This window comes from Monodelphis domestica, chromosome 5 (assembly GCF_027887165.1).
Source record: "Monodelphis domestica isolate mMonDom1 chromosome 5, mMonDom1.pri, whole genome shotgun sequence".
NCBI lineage: Eukaryota > Metazoa > Chordata > Mammalia > Didelphimorphia > Didelphidae > Monodelphis > Monodelphis domestica.
The window spans coordinates 134,798,468-134,821,814 of NC_077231.1; the positions used below are offsets into that span (position 1 = coordinate 134,798,468).

The window sequence follows — 23,347 nt, forward strand, 5'->3', positions numbered from 1 at the left end:
AAAATATAAAGAGATGCATCAACATCATTTCCTTTCAACTGCTCTCTACACCTTCATTATCTAGAGGAATTTATCACCCTTCAAGATGAAATCAACTCTGTAGCTCATACCTCCTCAGATCATTTCCCATATCAGCTGTAGGACTTCATTATATCCCCATTAGATATGTTTCCCTTTCTCTTTTCAGATAAAAAACTATTTAAATTATCTTCCATTTATATTCTGTGTGTGTGTATGTGTTAGACTGTGAGTTTCTTGAGGGCAAGGACTGTTCTGTTTTTTTTTTTACTCTTGTGCTCATCACAAATTTTTTTTCAATCTCTAGTGCTTATCACAATGCCTGACCCATACTATATACTTAATAAATACTTACTGACTCTAATTACCATATTTTAACAAAATATTGTGCTTATTTATGTTAAAAAACAACCAAAATGTATATCTATAAAAGGGTCGTTATATAATATGACCCAAACATCTAAAACTAAGTTTTTATGGAAGAATAGATTTATCTACAACCTCTGATACCAACAATTTTTAGATAAATAAATAATAGCAAAGAGGAGACACAACTAGTTTTTATTTACATGTGATAAGATGGTTTCACTAGAAAACTCTAGAACTGTGTTGGCAAACCTATGGCACACATGTTGGAGAGGGTGCTCCCCCCTTCCTCTCCACACTTGCCCATGGACATTTCTCACTTCTCCCATCCCTCTTCCCAACATCCCAATGGTAGTGTGACCTTGCTCCCCTGTCTGGAGTAAAGCTGAGAGTAGGGAGCTCACATGCAGCATGAGGGCTGCAGGTTGAGCACTTGGCCTCTAAAAGGTTTTCCTGCTTTAGAGGTTTAGAGAAGAAAGCTTTTAAGACCAATAATAGAACCAATTAAGCAGTAGAACACAAAATAAATCTACAAAATTATCAGCTATTTTATATATTAAAGGAAAATTTTGTAGGAAACAATAAGAAGAAATTATACTTACTATAACTGCAAAATTGTATATGCCTTTTAGTTAGCACAAGATACACATTCTACATAAACATAGCTAAAAACGAATTTTACAGCCATAACAATGCCCAAGTAATCACTGTTCATTACTGGGTTGCACCAATGTAATCATTTGATAAGACTACTCAAACTAATTTAGGGAACTAATGTTATAACAATCAATGATATCCCATTATATCACAATAATTTCTGAATTAGTAAATTAATCATAAAGGTTTACATTTAAAAAGCATAGGGTAAAATGGAAGGGGGAATTTACAATTTAAAAAATATAAAGACTGGGGTGAAAAATCTTCCTATCTCTCTGACAAAAGTCTTACATGCTTAATATATAGGAAGTGGATATGAATATATGATTAAAAGTCATTTCTCCATAAATTAGTCAAAGAAGTAAAAAAGAAGCAATGTAGATCAATAAACAAATGAAAACAATTGCTCCAACTAATTATAATGAAAGAAATACAAATCAAGGCACCTCTGAGGTACTGAGACATAATTAATTATAAAAGAGTGAGATTAGTATCTGAGGAGAGCAGAGAAACCACAGTAGAAGAGGCATACACCATAATAATTTTCCTGCACTGATTCTCCAACACACATGGGTAAATACAAAGGGCAATGATACACATTTCTTACCTTTCTCTTAGCCACCTTCTCTGAATGCCAATGTACATAAGCTACAGTGTGAAGTACTTAGTATAAAGTGTGTGTGGTGGGGCGGACTATTGAAGATAGGAATATTTCCTTTTATAAAGATTTAGGTTTTTTTAAATCACATAATAATAATAAAGGGTTAAAATGGTATAACCATGGTTATAGTTTAATTCCACATTATAGATATGGTGTCCCATTCTGGAAAGTTGTCTAAACAAAAGTGCAATATTCTATAGGAAAGTGGTTATTAATCAAATAACAAAGATTTAGTTAAAACCTATTTGTACTCACCTTGATATAAAAAGCCTTTCTTTTTTATAAAACTGCTACATTCTAACCCAGAAATGGCTTAAGGGCATGAAGGGGGAGGAGGGAAGACTAGAGAGCTACAGAAAAAGTCTTAAATACCATCCCTCCTCTAGGCAGCAATTTCCACAGATGAAGAGGTCACCACTGTTTAACAGTGTGCTGCCATGTTAATTTAGTATGACAAGATAAAGCAGTAATCTCTGCTAGAAGAGGCTGTAAACCGCCTGCTATCCAGGGACATGCTCAAGTCGATTTGCACTGTATATCACTTTATACAATTGCCATGACAAAGCCCCCTGAGTTCTCACATGTAAATCTCTCTCTCTCTCTCTCTCTCTCTCTCTCTCTCTCTCTCTCTCTCTCTCTCTCTCTCTCTCTCTCTCTCTCTCTCTCTCTCTCTCTCTCTTTTTCTCTTCCTCTCTGTCTCTCTCTCTGTCTCTCTCATATAGTGGGTCTATTGCATCCTAAACCATCTCTCTTACCACCATCATCATGTCAGTTTAACAAACTCAAAGAAAGGATGTTTAGGAATTAGATAATACACTGATTTCTAGTTTGAAAATCTGCTTGTATATTTCAGTCAGTCCTGTTAAACTGAGGCAGTGATTAAGAGCAGGAGATTAAATTGATGTTTCATGTATCCAGATTTGTGTTCCAAGGAATGATCATTTTCAAAAAGCTTTTCTTGCCAGGTTCTGCTTAAAGATTATCCCTAAGAAAGCCGATATGAATATCATTACTGGTATAAACCTAGTAATAAAACGATAAAGTGTTTTAGGTAAGGACATTTTTAGTGATATACAGGGTTATAAACATAAGAGTATAAAGCTGGATAAAATTTTGAGTGTTTTTTTTTGTCATCTGTGTAGTTCGCTCTGCATGAAGCAAAAACACCATATGTAAAAGGGAAAAAAATCATCATGTTTCTATCTATGTAAAACAAAAAATAATTATAGAATCACTGAAGAGGGCATAATAGAACTGTGAAGAGTGCATACAAAATAAAATAGAAAGATTATACAAATCACTTTTGCTGGGAGAGCATCACAGCCTTGATCCAACAAAGTGTAGGTAGAAGTATATGTTTAATTATCCATTTTAACAGTTGGAGCAATACATATTTTGGTTGGGCATGTTACTTTTAGTTGCAACATGTCAAATTTTTGACATACAACCCTCTTTCTCTTAGATATCCACTTTCATCATTCTTTTCCCCCATTTCAGATCTAGCGTATATGATCTACAGATAGCTTCTAGGTCATCTAAAATAGCCTCCAGGTATAACAGAGCATATAGAAAAAAGACCTGATAGATAAATAAATACATTACTGCTAATCCCAGGAGTTAAGTTGAAAGGTATGAACACATACACCTTTTAGTACACAATACATCTTTTATAAATAGTTTAAATTTAAAATGGATTTGAATCTAGGGAAAATACCTTCAAGTGTTTGTGATGAGAAGATATCACAGTTCAATGACTATTACATTCCTGAAATATATGTATGCTTACCCACTACAATTGCATTGGCAGGCTAATATGATGTAGGTTAGATTGGTTTTATAAGAAACATTCCAAGGTACTAGACAAAATGTTTTTCATTACAAAGAAATCTGAAATTTACTCTATCAGAAAATAATTCAGGAATATATATATATATATATATATATATATATATATATGTTGTGTTTGGAGGGATTTCACTGATCTCATTTGTATAAGGAACTTAAAGATGCAAATTTTTTCCACTAATGGAGATCACATAGTTGTCTGCAAATTACAGTTGATTCAGGTACTGAATGGTTAAGTGACTTGCCTATGATAAAATCTCTAATCTGTGTCAGTTCCAGGATCAGACCTTCTTGATTTAAAGTTGTCTCAATTGTATCAGATTCTTCATGACCTCATTTGGGTTTTTCTTGGCAGAGATATTGGAGTGGCTTGCCATTTCCTTCTCCAGTTTATTTTCCAGACAAGGAAATGAGACAAACATAGTTAAGTGACTTGCTCAGGGTCATATAACTAAGTAAATGTCTGAAATCAGATATGAACTTAAGTCTTTCTGACCCTAAGCTCAGTGCTCTATCCACTGTGCCACCTAGCTTTCCCCTCTTAGTTTCACAAGCTTAACTGACATGAAAAAAAATACTAGTCAGTGCTCATGAACTAAAATAGTAAACGTAATAAAAGACTAAAGAAAATTTTAACATGTTTTCTGCTATTCTTTTGCTGTTTTTTTTTAAATGAATATAGGAGTATCTCTAGAGAAACCTGGAATATGTACCAATAAAGATAAATGCTTATATTCTTTGTCCCCAGTTAAATGGGCAGCAGTAAACTGAAATGGTTAGGATCTAGGGATGGTGGTCCCTATGAAAATACCTTACTACTCACATTTGACCAAAAAAAAATAAGGGCTGCTGTTTGTGGCATTTATATAGCAGCTGTAACTTCCTCTGTCACCATGACAGATTTTTTGAGAATCCATTGCTATCTGGGGAAATTAGAAAGTGGCATAAGCTGTAGTAGCTACCCAAGTAGTAACAATACTTGCTTTCAGTACCAAATATATATATATATATTTTTTTTCAGCCAGGCTCTTAACTTACAGGTGAATTAAAATCCTGAAACTCTGTGGAATGAAAATCTCTTTGATACTGATTTGACGTCTTATCCTACTCAAAAAAGGACTTAGAATAGTTACTTAGCATTTGTAAGTCTAATGTAAAGCCTTCAGGTCAAATTTGAACTTTTAATATTTCAATGTTTAAAAAAATGATTTTACAGATATAGATTATTAATCATAATAAACAAAACCTTTGTTTTCCTTTTTGTAATTCCTAAATATAAGAGGAAGGAATTCAGAAAGATAGTAAAGTTCGATAATTTCTAATTACATGATTTTCTTCATTTACCATAATAATGTACTACAGGGAAAACCAGCATCTCACTAAAGAATTACAATAACATAGGATTATAGATTTGATAGGAAGAAACAGGAAACATATCCAAATCATTTCTCCTATACTCACTAGCTTTGTGAAAATATATAAATCACTTTGGGATAATAATACTTGTGATAGAAGTGTTTTATTGACATTAAAACAATAAGTAATAATAGCCCACATTTGTATAGGCAATAAACTTTACAAAAAACTTTGCTCATATGAACTAATTACAGAATATGAGTATTTTCCCCATTTTATAAATGACAAAACTGAGACTCAGGCATCAAATGATTAACTTATTCTTGGTCACAGGTTTAATAAGTATCTGAGGTGGGATTCAATCCCAGATTTCCTATTTTCAAAGCCATCAATGTATACTCTACTGCCTCCCTATATATACACTAATCTAAAGAATAATTCCTTAATTTAGCATTACTTACTTTAAAACTCAAGTTCCTTCACAGTTTGGGTCCAACCTACTTTTCCTGCCTCAATTCACCTTTTTCTACTTGCTAGCCAAAAAATGACAATTAACCATTTTTTAGTATATTTACTTGCTTTCTCCACACCATGAATGCTCTCCATATTTCTACTATTGAACATTCAAAACTCAGTAGAGTTGGCTTCTGTTTCCTAAATCCTTCCTTGATATACCAAAAAGAAAGATATATCCCCCCTTAAATTACTTATCCCACTCTGCTAAATCTTTCCAATATGTGGATCACAGTGCAACACAGTAGGTTTTTAATAAATGCTTGTTGCAATGAATTGGAAAAAAGAAAAGAATACTAAATAAAGGGTTTTCACCCAATATCTGGCTCAACAGTACTGGTGGAATCTCTGCCATCCTATCTCTACCTCATTAATATCAGGATATATCCAACTTAAGCAAACCAAATTAAATGACCCTGTGAGCAAGTAGGCATTTCTCTTCTTTTTAAAGGTATTAAGAGATATCACTGGCTATCCCTTCACCTTACTCCACAACAGCGCCAGGGCCTTAAACATTTATGGACATGCATGTCTAGGGACAGCATGATTTTTAGTGACATGTAAGCTAGGCTGATTGTTTAAGGAGAAAGTGAGACCATTTGTGTTCCTTGCTATCTGAAGCACAAAAGACTTATCTGAGGGGTAATGGTCAGAATTTTATTGAATCCCTCCTGGAAAGCCACCCTGACCTAACTTGATCAGTTGTTATAGTGACTTTGGTGGTAGTAGAAAATGGTGTTTTGAGTATATATCAACTTTAGAAACTATTATTTTAATTTCTTCTCAGAAAAGTTATTTTTAAGCCTGAACCACCATATTATGCTTGGCCCAGAATACCTTTGATGAATGAAATTATCATTAAGGAAAGTCAAGAAGTTGTTTGCTCCTTCAATTTTGGCAGGGAGAGAACTCCAGCAGATACCTGGAACACTGAAGTCCTATATCATTACTATACTAAGCTTCTGTGCTTGGATTATGATCTGCATCCCAAATTTTTCATCTATTTTAATTTTTTTCAGCAAGTCTATGATATCTAATGACAAAAATGCTTCATTTTCTCCCTACAACTCTGAATCAAAGCATAGAGCCTTAATAAGGAAATTTAGAATTTTAATAGCATTGTAGTCATTAATCAGGGAAATAGAAATGGGCTGGTTAATAAGAATAATGAGATTAAAAACTGAAATTACCAAATAGCATACTCCCTCTCTCTTAGAGGCTCCACCCTAGGTTCAGTTTTCTAATGACATAACATCTTTGTCTTCAGCCCTTATGGGCCAGTGCACCAGGGTTTTTCTCCCTCATTCCCTATGAGAAACAACAACAACAACAACCCTGAATTTGTCTTTAAAAAGTTGATCTGAGGATGAATTTTATGATGCTTGTCTCATTCTTTTTTGCTGAGAATCACAACATTGATATCATATCTAAACATTGCTATAACATGAATGACTGATTTGTAATCTAAAAAATGAAGGAACTAGAAGTAGACTCAATCTTAGAGGGATCATTTATTTGGCAATTTTACAGGCATGTTCTCTGATGCCCTTGCTTCCTTTAAAGATATTATATACCTGCTTGTAAAATATGCCAGCTAGTAACACTTATACTGAAGAAGTATGCTGGAGACAACTAGCTAATTCATTTTATTAGGTTATAAGCCTGAAAAAAAAAGTAACCAGGAATGGAAGAGAAGGGTAATTAATGCTTTGATATTACTTGTTCAACTTCTCTATTATATTTAAACATTATTATGCAGAATGTGCCCCCCTCCCAAATTTTAGGGTACTTTAAAATTTTAATAGCTTTGTAATGTGCTATTACTTTTGGGAGACACTATATCTGTTTTATATTTTTACATAGGATCAAGATATATTTGCCATGAATTTTCAGGTTCTTTGCCAGGGAAAAGTTACTAGATCCTTTGTAGTTACATTTCCGCCCCATACTGCCTTAGGCAGAACCATTAACCCTTTGAAGACTAGTATTTTAAAATACAAGGATATTTTGGCATATCCAACAGTTAATCCTGTATATATATATATATATATATATACATATATATATATATATTGTCTTTTATCTTGGGCTTGGCTAGATTTTTGAGTGCACTGAAGTGAATACTATACACACACATCATGATAGCATTATTTACAGTTCTATAGCAGAACCAGATTTGGTTATATAAGATATAAAACCCAGCAAATTATATATAATAGCTTCAGTTGAGTTACCATTGGGTTCCTTGAGCTTGCTCTCTTTATGTAAAAGGAGCTCATGTGAATGACAATTTTTGGAAAATCTTCTTTATGATATTCCCTAACTACAAAGGCCTAACACTAGTATTTCAGTTAACACAATCCAAAAATTGAAAACTAACATTACTTGTACCTTATTATAATTATGTATTATTATATTAGCATTAAAACATTCAAAGTACTTTACAAATATTAATACTAAAATAATGGAAATGATCAAAACATGGTAACATGAGGCATTATCACTTTCAGACTTCTTTCCAACTTAATATAAAAAACACTCATCACTTTAGAACTTATGAAAATAATTGTATTTAATACACATAATTTATTTAGCATGTTACACCTTGAATTCAGAATGACCTTCCTTCCTATGGAAATATTTATTCATATGAAAGTTGTTTTTTTTTTACTTTTCTAGTAAATTTTCAGTTTGGAAGAAATTTTTTTCTCTTATTGACTATTCTCTTTATGAAGTCTAGAAAAATATTTTAGTATGTCCGTATGTATGAGAAAGGAGACATTTGAATACTACTGAAAAAAAATACAAGGAAAGTTGTACAATTCTCTTAATCATTCTCTAATTTTTTTTCCTTAAGCATTACAAATAAATGTTGATATTTGTACTTTTAAAATGTGTTACTATATGTAGAAGAGAATTATCTTTTTATGTTAGAGTAGGTATATTGTGACTAGTTGTTTTGGCAAAGAAACAATACAGTACAAGCACAGATGTTGAAATATCTTAAGGTTCAATGGCAAATGAGTTAATGAGTCATATTTCAACCTAGAAAATAGGCATATTCATATAACTGTATATATGGCTTTTTGACTAAGGAGATAACTATCAAGTGGGAGTAGGAATGATTGCTACTTCTATTATTTTACTGATTTTAAGTTCATATATGGACAATAGCATCCAAAAACATTTAATTGTGCACAAAATTTGTAGACTGCTGATCCACATAATTTTCTGGACAGCTTGTCATCTAAGCAATTTCTCTTTACCCTAAAAACATTTAACAGTGATGAAAATTCATAGTAATAAGTTTGGCTGACAGGACAGAAGAAACTACTAGAAGATAGTAACATGTTTGTGTTCACATAATGTAATGAAAAAAATTAAGGTTGTAATAGCAATTTTAGACCATTTAGCACATACAAAACTGCCACAGAAAGACTGGTTGAAGGAATATGAGTTGTTTGTTTACAAGTTTGTGAAAGGCCATCCTATGAAAAAGGAAATTGGCATTTCCTACTCTATTTTACAGAAAACTGTGACTCAGATCATGGGGGACTAACTGTATGAAAATATCTTGCTGAAGTTAATATATACTATTTCCATATGATTTACTTTCACTTCCAGTATAGTTTCTTTTTTTCTTTCTTTAGTGGGTAGAGGAGGATTGAAAGGGTTTGGGGGTATTTCAATTACTAGTTTAGGAAACTCCTGATAAAGTAATGCCATCCTTCAATGAAAATCAGACATTATTTTATACACATTCTTAAAGAGTTGCCTGGGGCACTGAGAAGTTAAATGGCTTGTTCACAGTCAGACAACCCATATTTCCTGAAGGGGACTTGGCCTCAGGTCTTCATTATGATAAGGTCAGCTTACTATATCACAGTGTGGTGGGATAGGTTAGCAAACCTGGTTACCCTATTAAAAAGGAAATGTTATTTTGACACGCGACTTTGCTAACTACTAGAGATGACTACTTACTTTTATAAATACAGATGCCATCTTCTTAACAATTATAGAATTTTGCTAAGAGTATATATCAAGTACTTGTAAAAATCTACCTTTATCCAATTTTTGAAAACTAGTACAAGTTTAAGCCAAGTCCATTAGTAATATACTTTTGCTATTCCCAATAGTTGATCAAAGATCACTGACAGGGTCAATAAACATTTATCTTTAAATATGTTTGTTTAAATTTTGCCATTGGCTTTGTCTAGAGACAGGAACTTATTTAAATCAGCACCACTGCAATATTATTTATCTTGGATTTTCATTCTCTCTTCACCATACTTACCCTACCCATTTTGATTTTACAGACTTCTACACAGAGCTGTAGCACAGCTATAAAGTCATATACCTTTTCACAAATAAATGAACTAAGACCTAGAGAAGTTATACCCTTTTCAAATACTTAGTTAAGTGGCAGACCTGAGATTCATCTCAAGTCCTCTGATTCTAAATTGAGAGTTTTTTCTACTATACCAAACTGCCTCCTTTGAAGCAAAATCTTCTTGATTAAAAAGAAAGAAAAGCAAAATAGAAATTACTTAGTTCTATTCCCTCTCTAACATCTGTTAATATTACATAATCTATAGGAAGCAATAAACATATTTCTTACTTGTTCTTCTTGGTTTGGACACACCTTTAAAAAAGATCATTTTCCCTAAGCCTCTTTGCTTATTCTGGGCTTTAATCTTTCTGACAGTATTCTTGAAGCTTAATGGAACTCTTTCCTATAATAAATGCAGAATTCATAATAATTTATATTCTCTTAAAATATAGTGAATTGGTTCGACTGTTCTGTAAAGAAATTTAGAATTTTGAAAAAATGAAAAATATATACTAGATGATAACACCTATAATATTTTACTAATATTCTAGTGGCTATGTATATACATACATACATATATACATATATACATATATACATATATACATATATACATACATATATATATATATATATATATATATACGGAGAAGGATAAAGACAGAAAGAAAAGTTCTATCTACAGGAGAAGATCCAGAGCAGCACTTTTTATAGTAGAAAAGATATGGAGAGTTATCTATTAGGGAATGACCATAAGAACTGGAGCACAAGAATGTAATGGGGTATCACTACACCATAAGAAATAATGGAAATGAAGGATTCAGAGAAGCATGGAAAAACAGATTCAGAGAGAAGAAAGCAGAATCAGAAAGGCAATGTGAAACTGTTTGAAAAATACTGTTTCCTTGGTTCCACATGGAATGACACACAATATAAATTCTTCACACATCATAAACACACTTTCTCCCCTTTCCCATAGGTGTTTCACATTAAGGTATTTTTTTACCCATCACTTCAAACTGCTAGAGTGTCTTTTCAGAATATTCTATCAGAAACCTCAAAACTACAATAAAACATCTATATTTTCTATGATATTAACATGTAAAATAAGGGTAACATTTCTTCCTCTGGTCAAAAATTTTCACATCTCTGAAAATAACAGGATTTCATTAAATCCAAAATAATATATTAACTATATTCAGTAATACAATGAAAAGCTAATTCAGGAAGAAAAAAAGAATATGATGACAATGTCAAAGTCTGACCTGGGAGAAAATTTAATAAAATCTACCTCTTTCACATCTTAGCAAATGTGGGAGGCTTTAGACATTGAACATTGAATGTGGTTTCAGACTTGGCTGATTTCTTGGTTAGTTTCAATGAGCTGTTTAAAAAATAATTTTTAAAAAGAATTCATTTGTATTAGTTTTTCCCCCAGATTACATGTCAATATAATTTTAAGTAACTGTTTTCTGACATTTTGTGATACATGTTCTCTCCTTTTTGCCTACTCTTCTCCCTTTTCCATGATAGTAAGTAATATGATATAGATTGCAATATTTTATCATATTATATATTCTTCCATATTAGTCCTGTTGTGAAAAAAATGCGTTGTTACAAAAGATGATTCTCTTCCTAGAGGATAAAGTATATATTCAGAAATAAAGTGATATAAAAACAAAAGATGTAAATAAAAATTAAAAAGCAAAAAAAGTATATTCCTGAAAGTATACATACACAGTTTATTCCACTTATACTTTATTCATCTGCATTGCTCATATTATTAGTCACACTTAAATTCTTCCCTCTCAGAAGTAAAATATAGTAGTAGAGTCCTCCTATTGTGATTAACATGAAGTTAATAGGAAAAATATATATTTGTATTTTTATAGATAATTTTATAGTTATTTGTGGGCTTATGTTAATGTATATTATTTACTTCCTATAACTAAATTTTAAGCTGCCAGAAGGCAATACTCAATATGTTTATATAGGTGCACAATAGGACTGCTGCATTCTTTTTCTCTCTCCACACAGTTTCTTAACAGCTGAATATTTTTCTGAACCAGTTTTTTTATTTCATTGGTGCATGTAACTCCCATTGAGAAAATTTCCTTTATCAATGCAGATCACCAACTGTTCTTTGGTTAAAAGAATAGCTCAATAAGTCAACTGATTTGTACTGTCCCAAAGCCAGCATGTATCAGAGGTAGACTGAATAAAGGTCTTATTGTTTTTCTACTTTATGCAGCCCCTCTCTCCTTTTGAGTCAATTCTCTAAAGCACAATGTCTCTCAAGATATGTATTACATGAAATATATTTTCCTAAAACACTATGGAAATCCTTAAATGACTTATGGACATGTATCATCTTTATTAGAGCATTAAGCCCTTTGAGGATATAACTAATACTTTTCATCTTAATCTTAGTATTCTCTGCACCTAGCATAATTCTCTACATATAACTGATGTTAATAAAAATATGTTGAATTGAATTGTGGCCAAAAGTACAAATAATTATTAGCAAAACAAATAGGTAAAAAAGATAAATTGTATAAGTGAACACTTTAATTTCCATGCATTTATCATTATAAAAACCTTCTTAGTTGATTCTCTAGGATTCTTTAAGTAGACCATCATATCATCTACAAAGAATGAGAATTTGGTCTCCTCATTGCCTTTACTTTCAATGTCTTTTTCTTCTCTAATTGCTACTGCTAGTGTTTCTAGTACTATGTTAAATAATAGAGGTGATAATGGGCATCCTGATCTTATTGGGAATGCTTCTAGTTTATCCCCATTGCAGATGATGTTTGATGATGGTTTTAGAAATATACTGTTTATTATTTTTAGGAAAGGCCCTTCTATTCCTATAATTTCTAGTGTTTTCAATCGGAATGAATGTTGTATTTTGTAAAAGGCTTTTTCTGTATCTACTGAGATAATCATCCTATTTTTGTTTGGTTTGCTTGTTGATAAGGTCAATTATGTGGATCGTTTTCCTAATATTGAGCCATCCTTGCATTCCTGGTATAAATCTGACCTGTTCATAATGAATAACCCCCATGATCACTTGCTGGAGTCTTTTTGCTAGTATTCTATTTAAGATTTTTGCATCTATATTCATTGGGGAGATTGGTCTATAATTTTCTTTCTCTGTTTTTGACCTGCCTGGCTTTGAAATCAGAACCATATTTGTGTCATAAAAGGAATTTGGTGGAACTCCTTATTTACTTATTCTGTCAAACAGTTTGTATACTATTGGGATTAGTTGTTCTTTGAATGTTTGATACAATAATTTGTGAATTCATCTGGTCCTGGGGATTTTTTCTTAAGGAGTTCTTTAATGGTCTTATTCAATTTCTTTTTCTGATATGGGATTATTTAAATATTCTATTTCTACTTCTGTTAATCTAGGCAATTTATATTTTTGTAAATATTCATCCATATCACCTAAATTGCCATATTTATTGCCATACAATTGGGTATAGTAGTTTTTAATGATTGCCTTAATTTCTTCTTCATTAGAGGTAAGGTCTCCTTTTTCATCTTGGATACTGTCAATTTGGTTTTCTTCTTTTCTTTTTTAAATTAGATTGACCATTACTTGGTCTATTTTATTTTTTTTTAAGTATCAGCTTCTAGTATTATTTATCAACTCAATAGTTCTTTAACTTTCAATTTCATTAATTTCTCCTTTAAATTTTTAGGATCTCTAATTTAGTTTTCATCTGAGGATTGTTAATTTGTTCAATTTCTAGTTTTTTAATTTGCATGCTCAATTCATTGATCTCTGTCCTAATTTGTTAAAATATGAACTCAAGGATATAAATTCCCCCCTGAGTATTGATTTGGCTGCATCCCATAGATTTTGAAAGGATGTCTCATCATTGTCATTTTCTTTAAGAAAATTATTGTTTCTATGATTTGTTCTTTAACTGATTTTGGAGAATCATATTATTTAATTTCAAATTAATTTTTATTTGCCTCTCCATGTACATTTACTAATTATTATTTTTATTGCATCATGTTCTGAGAAGGTTGCATTTATTATTTCTGCTCTCTTGCCCTTGTTTGTATTGTTTTTATCCCTAGCAAATGGTCAATCTTTGTGAATATACCATGTGTTGCTAAAAAGAAGGTGTATTCCTTTTTGTCCCTATTTATTTGTCTCCACACATCTACTAACTCTAATTTATCTAAGATTCCATTCATATCTCTTACCTCTTTCTTATTTATTTGTTTGGTTTGATTTGTCTAGATCTGATACAGAAAGGTTCATGTCTCCCACTAGTAGAAATAATCAACAACTTTAGCAAAGTTTCAGGATATAAAATAAAGCCACATAAGTCATCAGCATTTCTATATATTTCCAACACAGCTCAGCAGTAAGAATTAGAAAGAGAAATTCCATTTGCAATCACCATAGATGTTATAAAATACTTAGGAATCTATCTGCTGAGAAAAACATAGGAACTGTATGAACACAACTACAAAACACTCTCCACACAATTAAAACTAGATCTAAGCAATTGGAAAAAACATTAATTGCTCATGGGTAGGATGAGATAACATAATAAAAATGATACTCCTACCCAAGCTCATTTATTTATTTATTTATTTATTTATTTATTTAGTGCCATACCCATCAAACTACCAAAAAGCTTATTTTTACTGAATTAGAAAAAAAGCCATAACAAAGTTCATTTGGAAGAACAAATGATCAAGGATAACCAGGGAAATAATGAAAAAAAATGGTAAAGGAAGGTGGCCTAGCAGTACCAGGTCTCAAACTATACTATAAAGAAGTGTTCAACAAAACAATATGGTACTGGCTAAGAGACAAAAAGGAGGATCAGTGGAATAGACTTGGGGTAAGTGACTTCATCAAGACAGTCTATGATAAACCCCCAAATCCCAGCATTTGGGACAAAATTCCACTATTTGACAAAAACTGCTGGGAAAATTGGAAGACAGTATGGGAGAGATTGGGTTAGGATCAACACCTCATACCCTTCCACAAGATAAACTCAGAATGCATGAATGACTTGAATATAAAGAAGGAAACTATAAGTAAAATAGGTGAACACAGAATAGTATATATATCAGATCTTTGGGAAAGGAAAGATTTTAAGACCAAGCAAGAGTTGGAAAAATTTACAAAATGTAAAATGAATAATTTTGATTATATTAAGTTAAGAAGGTTTTGTACAAACAAAACCAATGCAACCAAAATTAGAAGGGAAACAACAAATTGGGAAATAATCTTCATAACAAAAACCTCTGACAAAGGTCTAATTACTCAAATTTATAAAGAGCTAAAACAATTGTACAAAAAATGAAGCCATTCCCCAATTGATAAATGGGCAAGGGACATGAACAGGCAATTTTCAGATAAAGAAATAAAAACTATTAATAAGCACATGAAAAAACTGTTCTAAATCTCTTATAATCAGAGAGATGTAAATCAAAACAACTCTAAGGTACCACCTCACACCTAGCAGATTAGCTAACATGACAACAAAGGAAAGTAATGAATGTTGGAGGGGATGTGGCAAAATTGGGATATTAATGCACTGCTGGTGGAATTGTGAATTGATCCAAACATTCTGGAGGGCAATTTGGAACTATGCTCAAAGGGCGTTAAAAGACTGTCTGCCCTTTGACTCAGTCATAGCACTGCTGGGTTTATACCCCAGAGATAATAAGGAAAAAGTCTTGTACAAGGATATTCATAACTGCACTTTTTGTGGTGGTAAAAAATTGGAAAATGAGGGGATGCGCTTCAGTTGGGGAATGGCTGAACAAATTGTGGTATATGTTGGTGATGGAATACTATTGTGCTCAAAGGAATAATAAAGTGAAGTGAATGCTTCTGCTTTAGATATTGTGAAAACATGACAGCGGAATGAATTTTTCACAATTTTAAGGCTTTTGGCTTCTGCTTTAGATATTATGAAAACATGACAGCAGAATGAATTTTTCACAATTTTAAGGCTTTGGCTGGTCTTTTAGTCAGCTTCTTCCTCTGATTCTTCTTCTTCAGCAGTTTCCAGCCAGGTGAGCCATTGGTTGACCTGGAATAAAGCCTTGCCCTTCCCTGGAAACTCTTGGGTTATGTCCTCTTTCCATGCCAAGAAAGCTTCCTCTTGTTGATGCAGAGTGAGAGGAACAGAAACAGGGGAACATTGTATACAGAGACTGATGCACTGTGGTATAATCTAATAATGGAATTCTTTCTTAGTAGCAGTTCAATGATCCAGGACAATACTGAGGGATTTATGAGAAAGAACACTATCCACATTCAGAGGAAGAACTGTGGGAGTAGAAACACAGAAGAAAAACAACTGCTTGATCACATGGGTCAATGGGGATATGATTGGGGATGTATACTCTAAATGAACATCCTAGTGCAAATATCAACAACATGGAAATAGATTTTGATCAATGAAACATGTAAAATCCAGTGGAATTGTGTGTTGGCTACAGTAGGGGGTAGGGGGAGGGTAGGGAAGGAACATGAGTCTTGTAACTGGGCAAAAATGTTCTAAATTGACTAATTGGATAAATTAAAAAAAAATAAAAACCTTCTTAATGATGTTCAGTTGTATCTGACTGTGTGATCCCATTCTGAGTTTTCTTGACAAAGAGACTGGTGGTTTGCCATTTGCTTCTCCAGCTCATTTTATAAATGAAATTAAAGCAAATAGAGTAAAGTAGCTTACTTAAGGTCACACAGCTACTGAGTATCTGAGGCCACATTTGAACTTAGGAAGATGAGGCTTTTTAACTCTAGGTCAAGCTCTCTATCCACTGCTCCACCAACCTGCCCCAGTTAGCAGGAACAGTAAACTATTTTTTTATACTTTGGTGGCTCAGAAATGAATTGTTGCTACTAAACTTTTTCATTCCCATTAACATGAAAAGTACAATCTTTAATTTTTGCCATATAAAAAGAAAACTTATTAATTTGCCTATATTTTATTTTTAAAACCTTTACATTTTCATTTCTTTTAAAGCTTTATATTTTAAATATATGTTCAATTTATTGTGGATTTTTGGTAGTATGTATGCTAATTTTAAATCTTTTATATAAAATTATTGTTGATATTTACTGAAATGCCTATGAAGCATACATAAAACTATTTTCAAGAATAAAGTCAAAGGGGAGTCTTTAAATAAATTTTTTAAATTTCCAAGAGGTCCAATCTTTAGTTTCCTGATAATTATTTCCTGTAAACCTACTTAAACTAAGGCAGTTTTCTCCCTTCAATTTTGCATTTAGATCAAAGCCAAGACATTTATGCTTCTTTGATATGAACAAAATGCCCTTAAGCAACCATACATGTACTGAAAAAAATTACTTTCTTGGCTAAGTTTAGAATTAAATTTAAGATTATGCAAACAATGAGCACTCAATAAATGATCTTGACAGACTGACTGCCATATATCTCCCTACATTCACATCCATTACTCAAGAGGCAGATAACTTTAAACGTAACAGTTAAACTTTGCAGCAGTCTGTGAATCAAGGTTTTATCTTTCCTAATATCAGATCTGGATTCCAAAGGAATTGTAGAACAAGATGAAATGATGGATTGTGTGACTTCTCCAGTTGTGTGATGGACACCAACTAATTTTTTTTCTCTTTCTTTCTTTCTTTCTTTCTTTCTTTCTTTCTTTCTTTCTTTCTTTCTTTCTTTCTTTCTTTCTTTCTTTCTTTCTTCTTTTTCTTCTGTATAAATTTGTCCCTGTTCATGACAATTCTGGGGTAAATTTTCTGAAACATTGCAAGTATAAGGATCGAAAAACTCGATCTCAAGTACAAGCCTGGGATTATATCTATGGAAACAGCTTTCATGTGGCATTTTATGATGACATTTATAATGTAATGTTTGTAACAATGTAATTTCATTGTATGATAAACATCAATTTTTACCATAAAAAACAAATACAAACTTGTCACCATTTTCACCTTGTTTCAATTGAATTGGCCTTGTTCAGATAAGCATGCCTATCTCTTACAGAAACAACAGTTTATAGATAAACTGTGTGAAATCGTGTATGTGTGTGTGTGGAATTATACTGCCTACTAACATAATTTCATACTGACACATTGTACATATGGCTTCCAAGCTTGCTTTATCTGAATCTTTGCGAATCTATTCTCCATGCTATTAAACTGAGCACATTCCACATCGTTCAAAAGTAATTACACTTTTGTTTAGAGTGTAGGAGACTGCTCTCCCTAAACAATGAAATTCTCATTATTAGAACTGGCACAATAACGGCCCTGGTGTTCAACACTGTGCATTGTACCATCACAATAACTTATGCTAAGCTTGATGTACAAAGGTACACCAGAAATCTAAATATCTCTTTTAAAAACCCACTATATAAAATAACATTTTTACTTTCCCAAAAGTCAGACCAGGCTCTGACTTTTTAAAAGCTGCAGGAGGATCTTTACACCTTCTATGCATTTTCACATCTCATAAACAGCATTTGTTCTCCTGAACAATCATATTCTCCTAAATCAAGCATCTAAAGTAAGTGTCTGAATATTGAACTCTAAATAAACATTATGGTGATTGAGAATTTGAAGATATAGCCAAAACATGGAATATAAAAGTTGTTTTGCAAAATTCTGTCAGAAAATAGTAAGTTTTACATTAAGAAAAGAGTCTGGTTGTCCTGTGAATTTAATTAATCCCCTTGAAGTTCATGGATAGATTCAGCATACTAGAACCCTATTTGGTTATTGTCCCTTGAGATTCGTGTTCTGTGATAAACTTATTGGGAGGTCACCTTTTAAAACATGTTTTTGATAAAATTAAAAGTTCAGGAAGGAACAGCATTGTATTGCTTTATAGCAAATACAGCAAAAAATGTTGTAGTGAATATTATGATATATAAAATCACTTTATCTAAGGATCTGTTCCCCCCAAACTCTTATCCATTCCAGAAACAGCCCATCAATACAAACAACAAGGTAGATAATTCTGATGTGTACTACCATAATACTTCAACGCCAAAAGATCTTTTTTTAAAAATCCCTATCTATAAGGAAAAGAGGTCTAGAGCTGCACTGTCAATAGAGTGAGACAAGGCAGTAGACCAAATCAGTTTAGAAGGAATAAAACAAGTCAAAATATAACATGACCAGGACAGGGAATAATTTTAATAAAAAAGACAGCTGATCATTAAATAACCAAAAATGGTCATATCACATATGTTACTGGAACAATATTCCAGCACACAGAACTACCCTGCAACCACAGAGGGAATGAGTGCCAAAATGGTTAGAACACAGCTTCCCAGCTGCCCCTGATGCTGCCACTTCATTCCCCTCCAAACTTACCATGATCCCTGCTGGTGCCTATAAATATCCTTGTCAGTTGGCATTAGGGCATACTTTAGATAGTCATATGCAAGACCAAGCAAATCAACCCTAATCAAACCCCCGAGAAAGAACTCTTGTTGTCAAAGAGCCAGAAAAAGCTGTGATTGTAGTCTACCAATGAAGATCAAGCACACTGTTAATGTTAATTGAACAATAGCAAGGTCAGCAATGACATAAGAAAAGATGGAGATTGAATTCCAATTTGGAAAAATAAAAACAAGAAACATAATGGGAAGGTAATAGGTTTCTCAGTAAGCAGGTACTCCCATTCCTACACAAACAATATAAGATTTGGAGAATTCGGTGAGATTGTGTTCCAGGGTGGACAAGAACAATAGCAATTATTACGACAAGTACTACCACTATCACCACCACCAACACCACCCACATCCCTACCATTCTTTTAAAACAATCTCTTAGACTGTAAATTCCTTAAAGGTAGCCCAGGCACCTAGCTTAATGACTTGCATATAATAAAATGCAGAGTAGTTTGAAGTCAGGATGACATGGGTTCAAATCCTTTTCCTCTACACTCATTAGCAATATTACTATGAACATGTTACTTGACTTCTCAAACTTGTAATCACCTGTCAACTGGAGCTAATGACTCTTGAGATTCATTCCTAAAAGGGTTGTTGAAACTCTCAAATGTAGTCATGTGTGTAAAGCACTTCATAAACTTCAATGTGTTATATAAAGAGAAATTATTATTATTCTAACCTTGATCAATGCTTGAATTTATGAAAGTAAACCTGTTAAAAGAGATTTTTAAAAAATGACTCCACTGAGAATGCATAGCCAATAATTCAGTATCATGATCTGTGCACAAAACCTGTCATAAAGCACACAACAAAACTGATTGGAGGGATTCAAGGACAACTTGCAAATTGTTAAGATCTAGAGTAAATTATGCTTATAAATTTCCTTACTACAATTTTCTAATTTAGGGAAATATGACTAACATTAACAACTAGGTCAACATTCAGGAAAAAAAAGAAAGTTAAAATTCCATAACACACAACATTTATCCTAAGGACTATGTATAATGTGGTAAGGATCATAGTTGGAATGTTAGAAGATACTACACCAACGAAATCATTATACAGATGAAGATGGTGAGGCCTGCCTAGAGAGATTAAGGGATTAATTTAAGATGAAATCATGTGGTATTTGAACCTGGTCCCTCTCATTATACTCTCTTTCTTGTTCTTTCCATTGAATCATATTGCCTCCTTTAAGGAACCTTGTTGACTTCTTGCCAGCTAACCCAAAAGTATCAGTGGCAAATTACTATATAGTCAGTGATCATTTTAGTATTTTGTAGTAGAGAAATCTCCTTCCTCATTGCCCTGGAAGTGGCAGGCTCTTGGCAATCATTCTAAATTCTTATACTTTAAGGGTGTCTCTGAGAGAAATTGTTGAAGGATTTCATGATTATCCAAAAAAAAAAAACCCCAACAAAAAACAAATAAATAAAGCCTTGTTAAGAAAAAAAGAAATAAAACACTTGAGGCTATAGACTGCTTAATATTATGGAAGAAAAACTGAATTAGGAATCAGGGCACTAGGGTTCTAATTGTGGTTTGCTTATGAACTAGAAGTTTGACATTTCATATCATCAGCATTTTTTGTCATTTGAAAATTTAAGAGATTCTGTTGTAGATTTCCTAAGGTTTTACTTTAGCATAACTTTAAGAAATTTCCAAACACATTGTAATTAGATTCTGAAATAATCATTCACAGGAACCATTTCAGCTTGAAACTTTCATTCTAATGCCCAATTAAATTCTGTAATTTGTTTTTGAGGGGACAATTATGTTTAAACATATTTTTAAACTTAGTCAAACAGTACATTCTTACAAATAAAATATTTTACACAATAAAATTTTGGTTAATTTGTTAAATAATTATGAGAAAATGTATGCAGTATGGAAATATATCACATATAATTATAAGTGCACATAAATATATGTGTATACATATGTATATATATATGTATTTAAATTTACATGTCTGTATCTATATATTTCTCTAGATAGATCAGTAGATATAGATATAAAAAGATAGATAGATGGATTGATTTTAGATCCCCTGTAAGCATATTCTCTTTTGAGACCTAAGCCTGGATTTGAATTCACTCAGAACAAAAGGCTGAAATGAGGACAGAATTCATGAGAAAGTTCATATTTATATTATGGGAAATTAAGTATACTGTTTTAGCTCATTGCTCCTAGATGCCATTTGATGTCTTAAGTAAAGTGTGTATACTACAATATCAACATATGAATAGAAGCCATTCATTTTTGTAACTTTTAGAAAAGTTAAGTTAGCCATTTCATATTATCATGGTATTATATATGACTATCAACAATGTCCTATTTAGAGTAGAAGGCTAAATGCCAAGCTACTATAGGAGTAGACTGGTCTAAGAATGAATGTAAGGACAAAAGACCACAAGAAAACCTACCACTGTGTTGTGCTGAGAAGTGGGAGTCCTATGGCCACAACTCTCTTGCGTCAGAAGAGAAACTGGTTGAAATTCCTCAGAGTGAGGCTTGTTGGGAAAACTCACATGCAAGGGAAGGTGAAAGGCTGGGAGCCCGTCACTCTCCTCTTCTTCCACTTTCTGTCTGCTTGTCACCATGGCTACCTCTCCATCTGCTTCCCCATACGGAGAGGCTGGTCGCTTGGAAGACATCCTGGAAGGAACAAAAGAGGAGAAAATAATGAAACCTCCATATAAATCCTTAATGCCGTCATTGTGTGGTTAGGGGCCATTGTAACAGAAATGCCTTTTTGTGCTGGCAGAGAGCAGGAAACCATCCAAATACCACTGCAAAGCATACACAATCAGAAACAATGGCCAAGCAGGTAGCAACAGAACAGTGCTTGTTTGTTGTGAGAATAATACACTAATATAGCACTCTCTTGTATTCTGGCTTCTTAAACAAGAAAATTCACCTAAGAACACTGCATAATGAAAGACCATTCCTTTTTAAAGGAAAAAAAAATCCCATCTAGTTTTACACTTTGATAGGCCTTATTGAAGACAGAATATCTGTGAATAACAAACACTGTTTGCTGTTCAGAGAGGGGGAAATAACATTAATAATTCCTTCTATTTTCAAAAACCTCAAAACAAAATGTTTGGTATTATCTAGAGTTTGAGTGATGCTAAAATTTAGAGATTATTTTGAAAAGCAAAAACAGTAGTAATTTAAAGGTGATGTCAAGAGTTTGATATTCAAAGATCCCTCAAAAAGTTTGGATGTCTGAATAGTACCAATATCTCAATGCCACAAGTATTTAAATTTTCTGAAATTTTGTCCCTTCAGTTGCACTTTGAAGATCTGAGAATTCCATGAGCCTACTACCTCAGTTTAATTTCTGAGTTGTAAAAGATATATAACAGAGAAAATGGAGTATTTTAATTTTTTGAAAATGTTAAGGTTATATTAGGTAGAGTTGTATTCTTATAACATGTGATTATTGCTCATTTGGAAACCTTAAATACAAGAAAATCAGAAAAGTGTTTTATTTTGATAAACTAAAGTTTGTATTATAGATGTATATGTTTCTTCCACAATAGAGAAAATAACATTTTTTTAAACTCTGATAAGTTTCAGAATATTATCAAGAATTGAAAAATATTTAGCAAAATATTTGAACAGAAATTTAAATATTTCTCAAAATAAAAATTTTATTGAGAAAGTGGACTAAGATAACACAAGATCTTATATCAAAGTCTTTAATATTAATACAATTTTGAAAGAATTAGAACCCTGGATACATACACCCATAATCCACCCCACCCCACCCCACACACAAAGTGGATTAAATAAACGTACTCATTTTAGAACAAAGAGAAGAATGTAATGAAGGAATAAATTCTTTGCTTCAAGACACTGAAAATACTTTCAAAAATTACTAATCCCTGCTCTGTACTGAAGTCCTCATTCCTCATCATAACACAAAGATGACCTTTATGTCATTCTCTCCTCTGTCATCTCTTTCTCATATGATGAAGTAGCTCTACTCTCTTCTAGTTCAAATGATCCCATCTCTTCTCTAAGAGATTACCCCTGCTGTCAAACCACCTCTTTTACTAATTTTCAGTGTCTCCCTTTCTATTGACTCATTTCCTAATGTCCACAAATATGCCCATCTCCTCTTTCTTGGAAAACAAAACAAAATGTTC

General features: G+C 32.5%; 1 protein-coding gene across 14 annotated transcripts in view; it reads right to left on the reverse strand.

Moving 5' to 3' along the window:
• SOX5 (SRY-box transcription factor 5) overlaps positions 1–23,347 on the reverse strand; it is a 1,300,541-nt gene that overhangs the window by 402,177 nt on the left and 875,017 nt on the right. For 11 of the 14 annotated variants that reach the window (XM_056800784.1, XM_007503523.3, XM_056800783.1 and 8 more), the window contains one exon: positions 21,617–21,848. In XM_056800784.1, coding sequence (XP_056656762.1) covers positions 21,617–21,847 — 231 coding nt within the window. In that variant the 5' untranslated portion in view covers position 21,848. The remainder of the gene's footprint in view (positions 1–21,616; positions 21,849–23,347) is intronic. The other 3 variants (XM_056800791.1, XM_007503527.3, XM_007503526.3) reach the window with 1 other exon arrangement.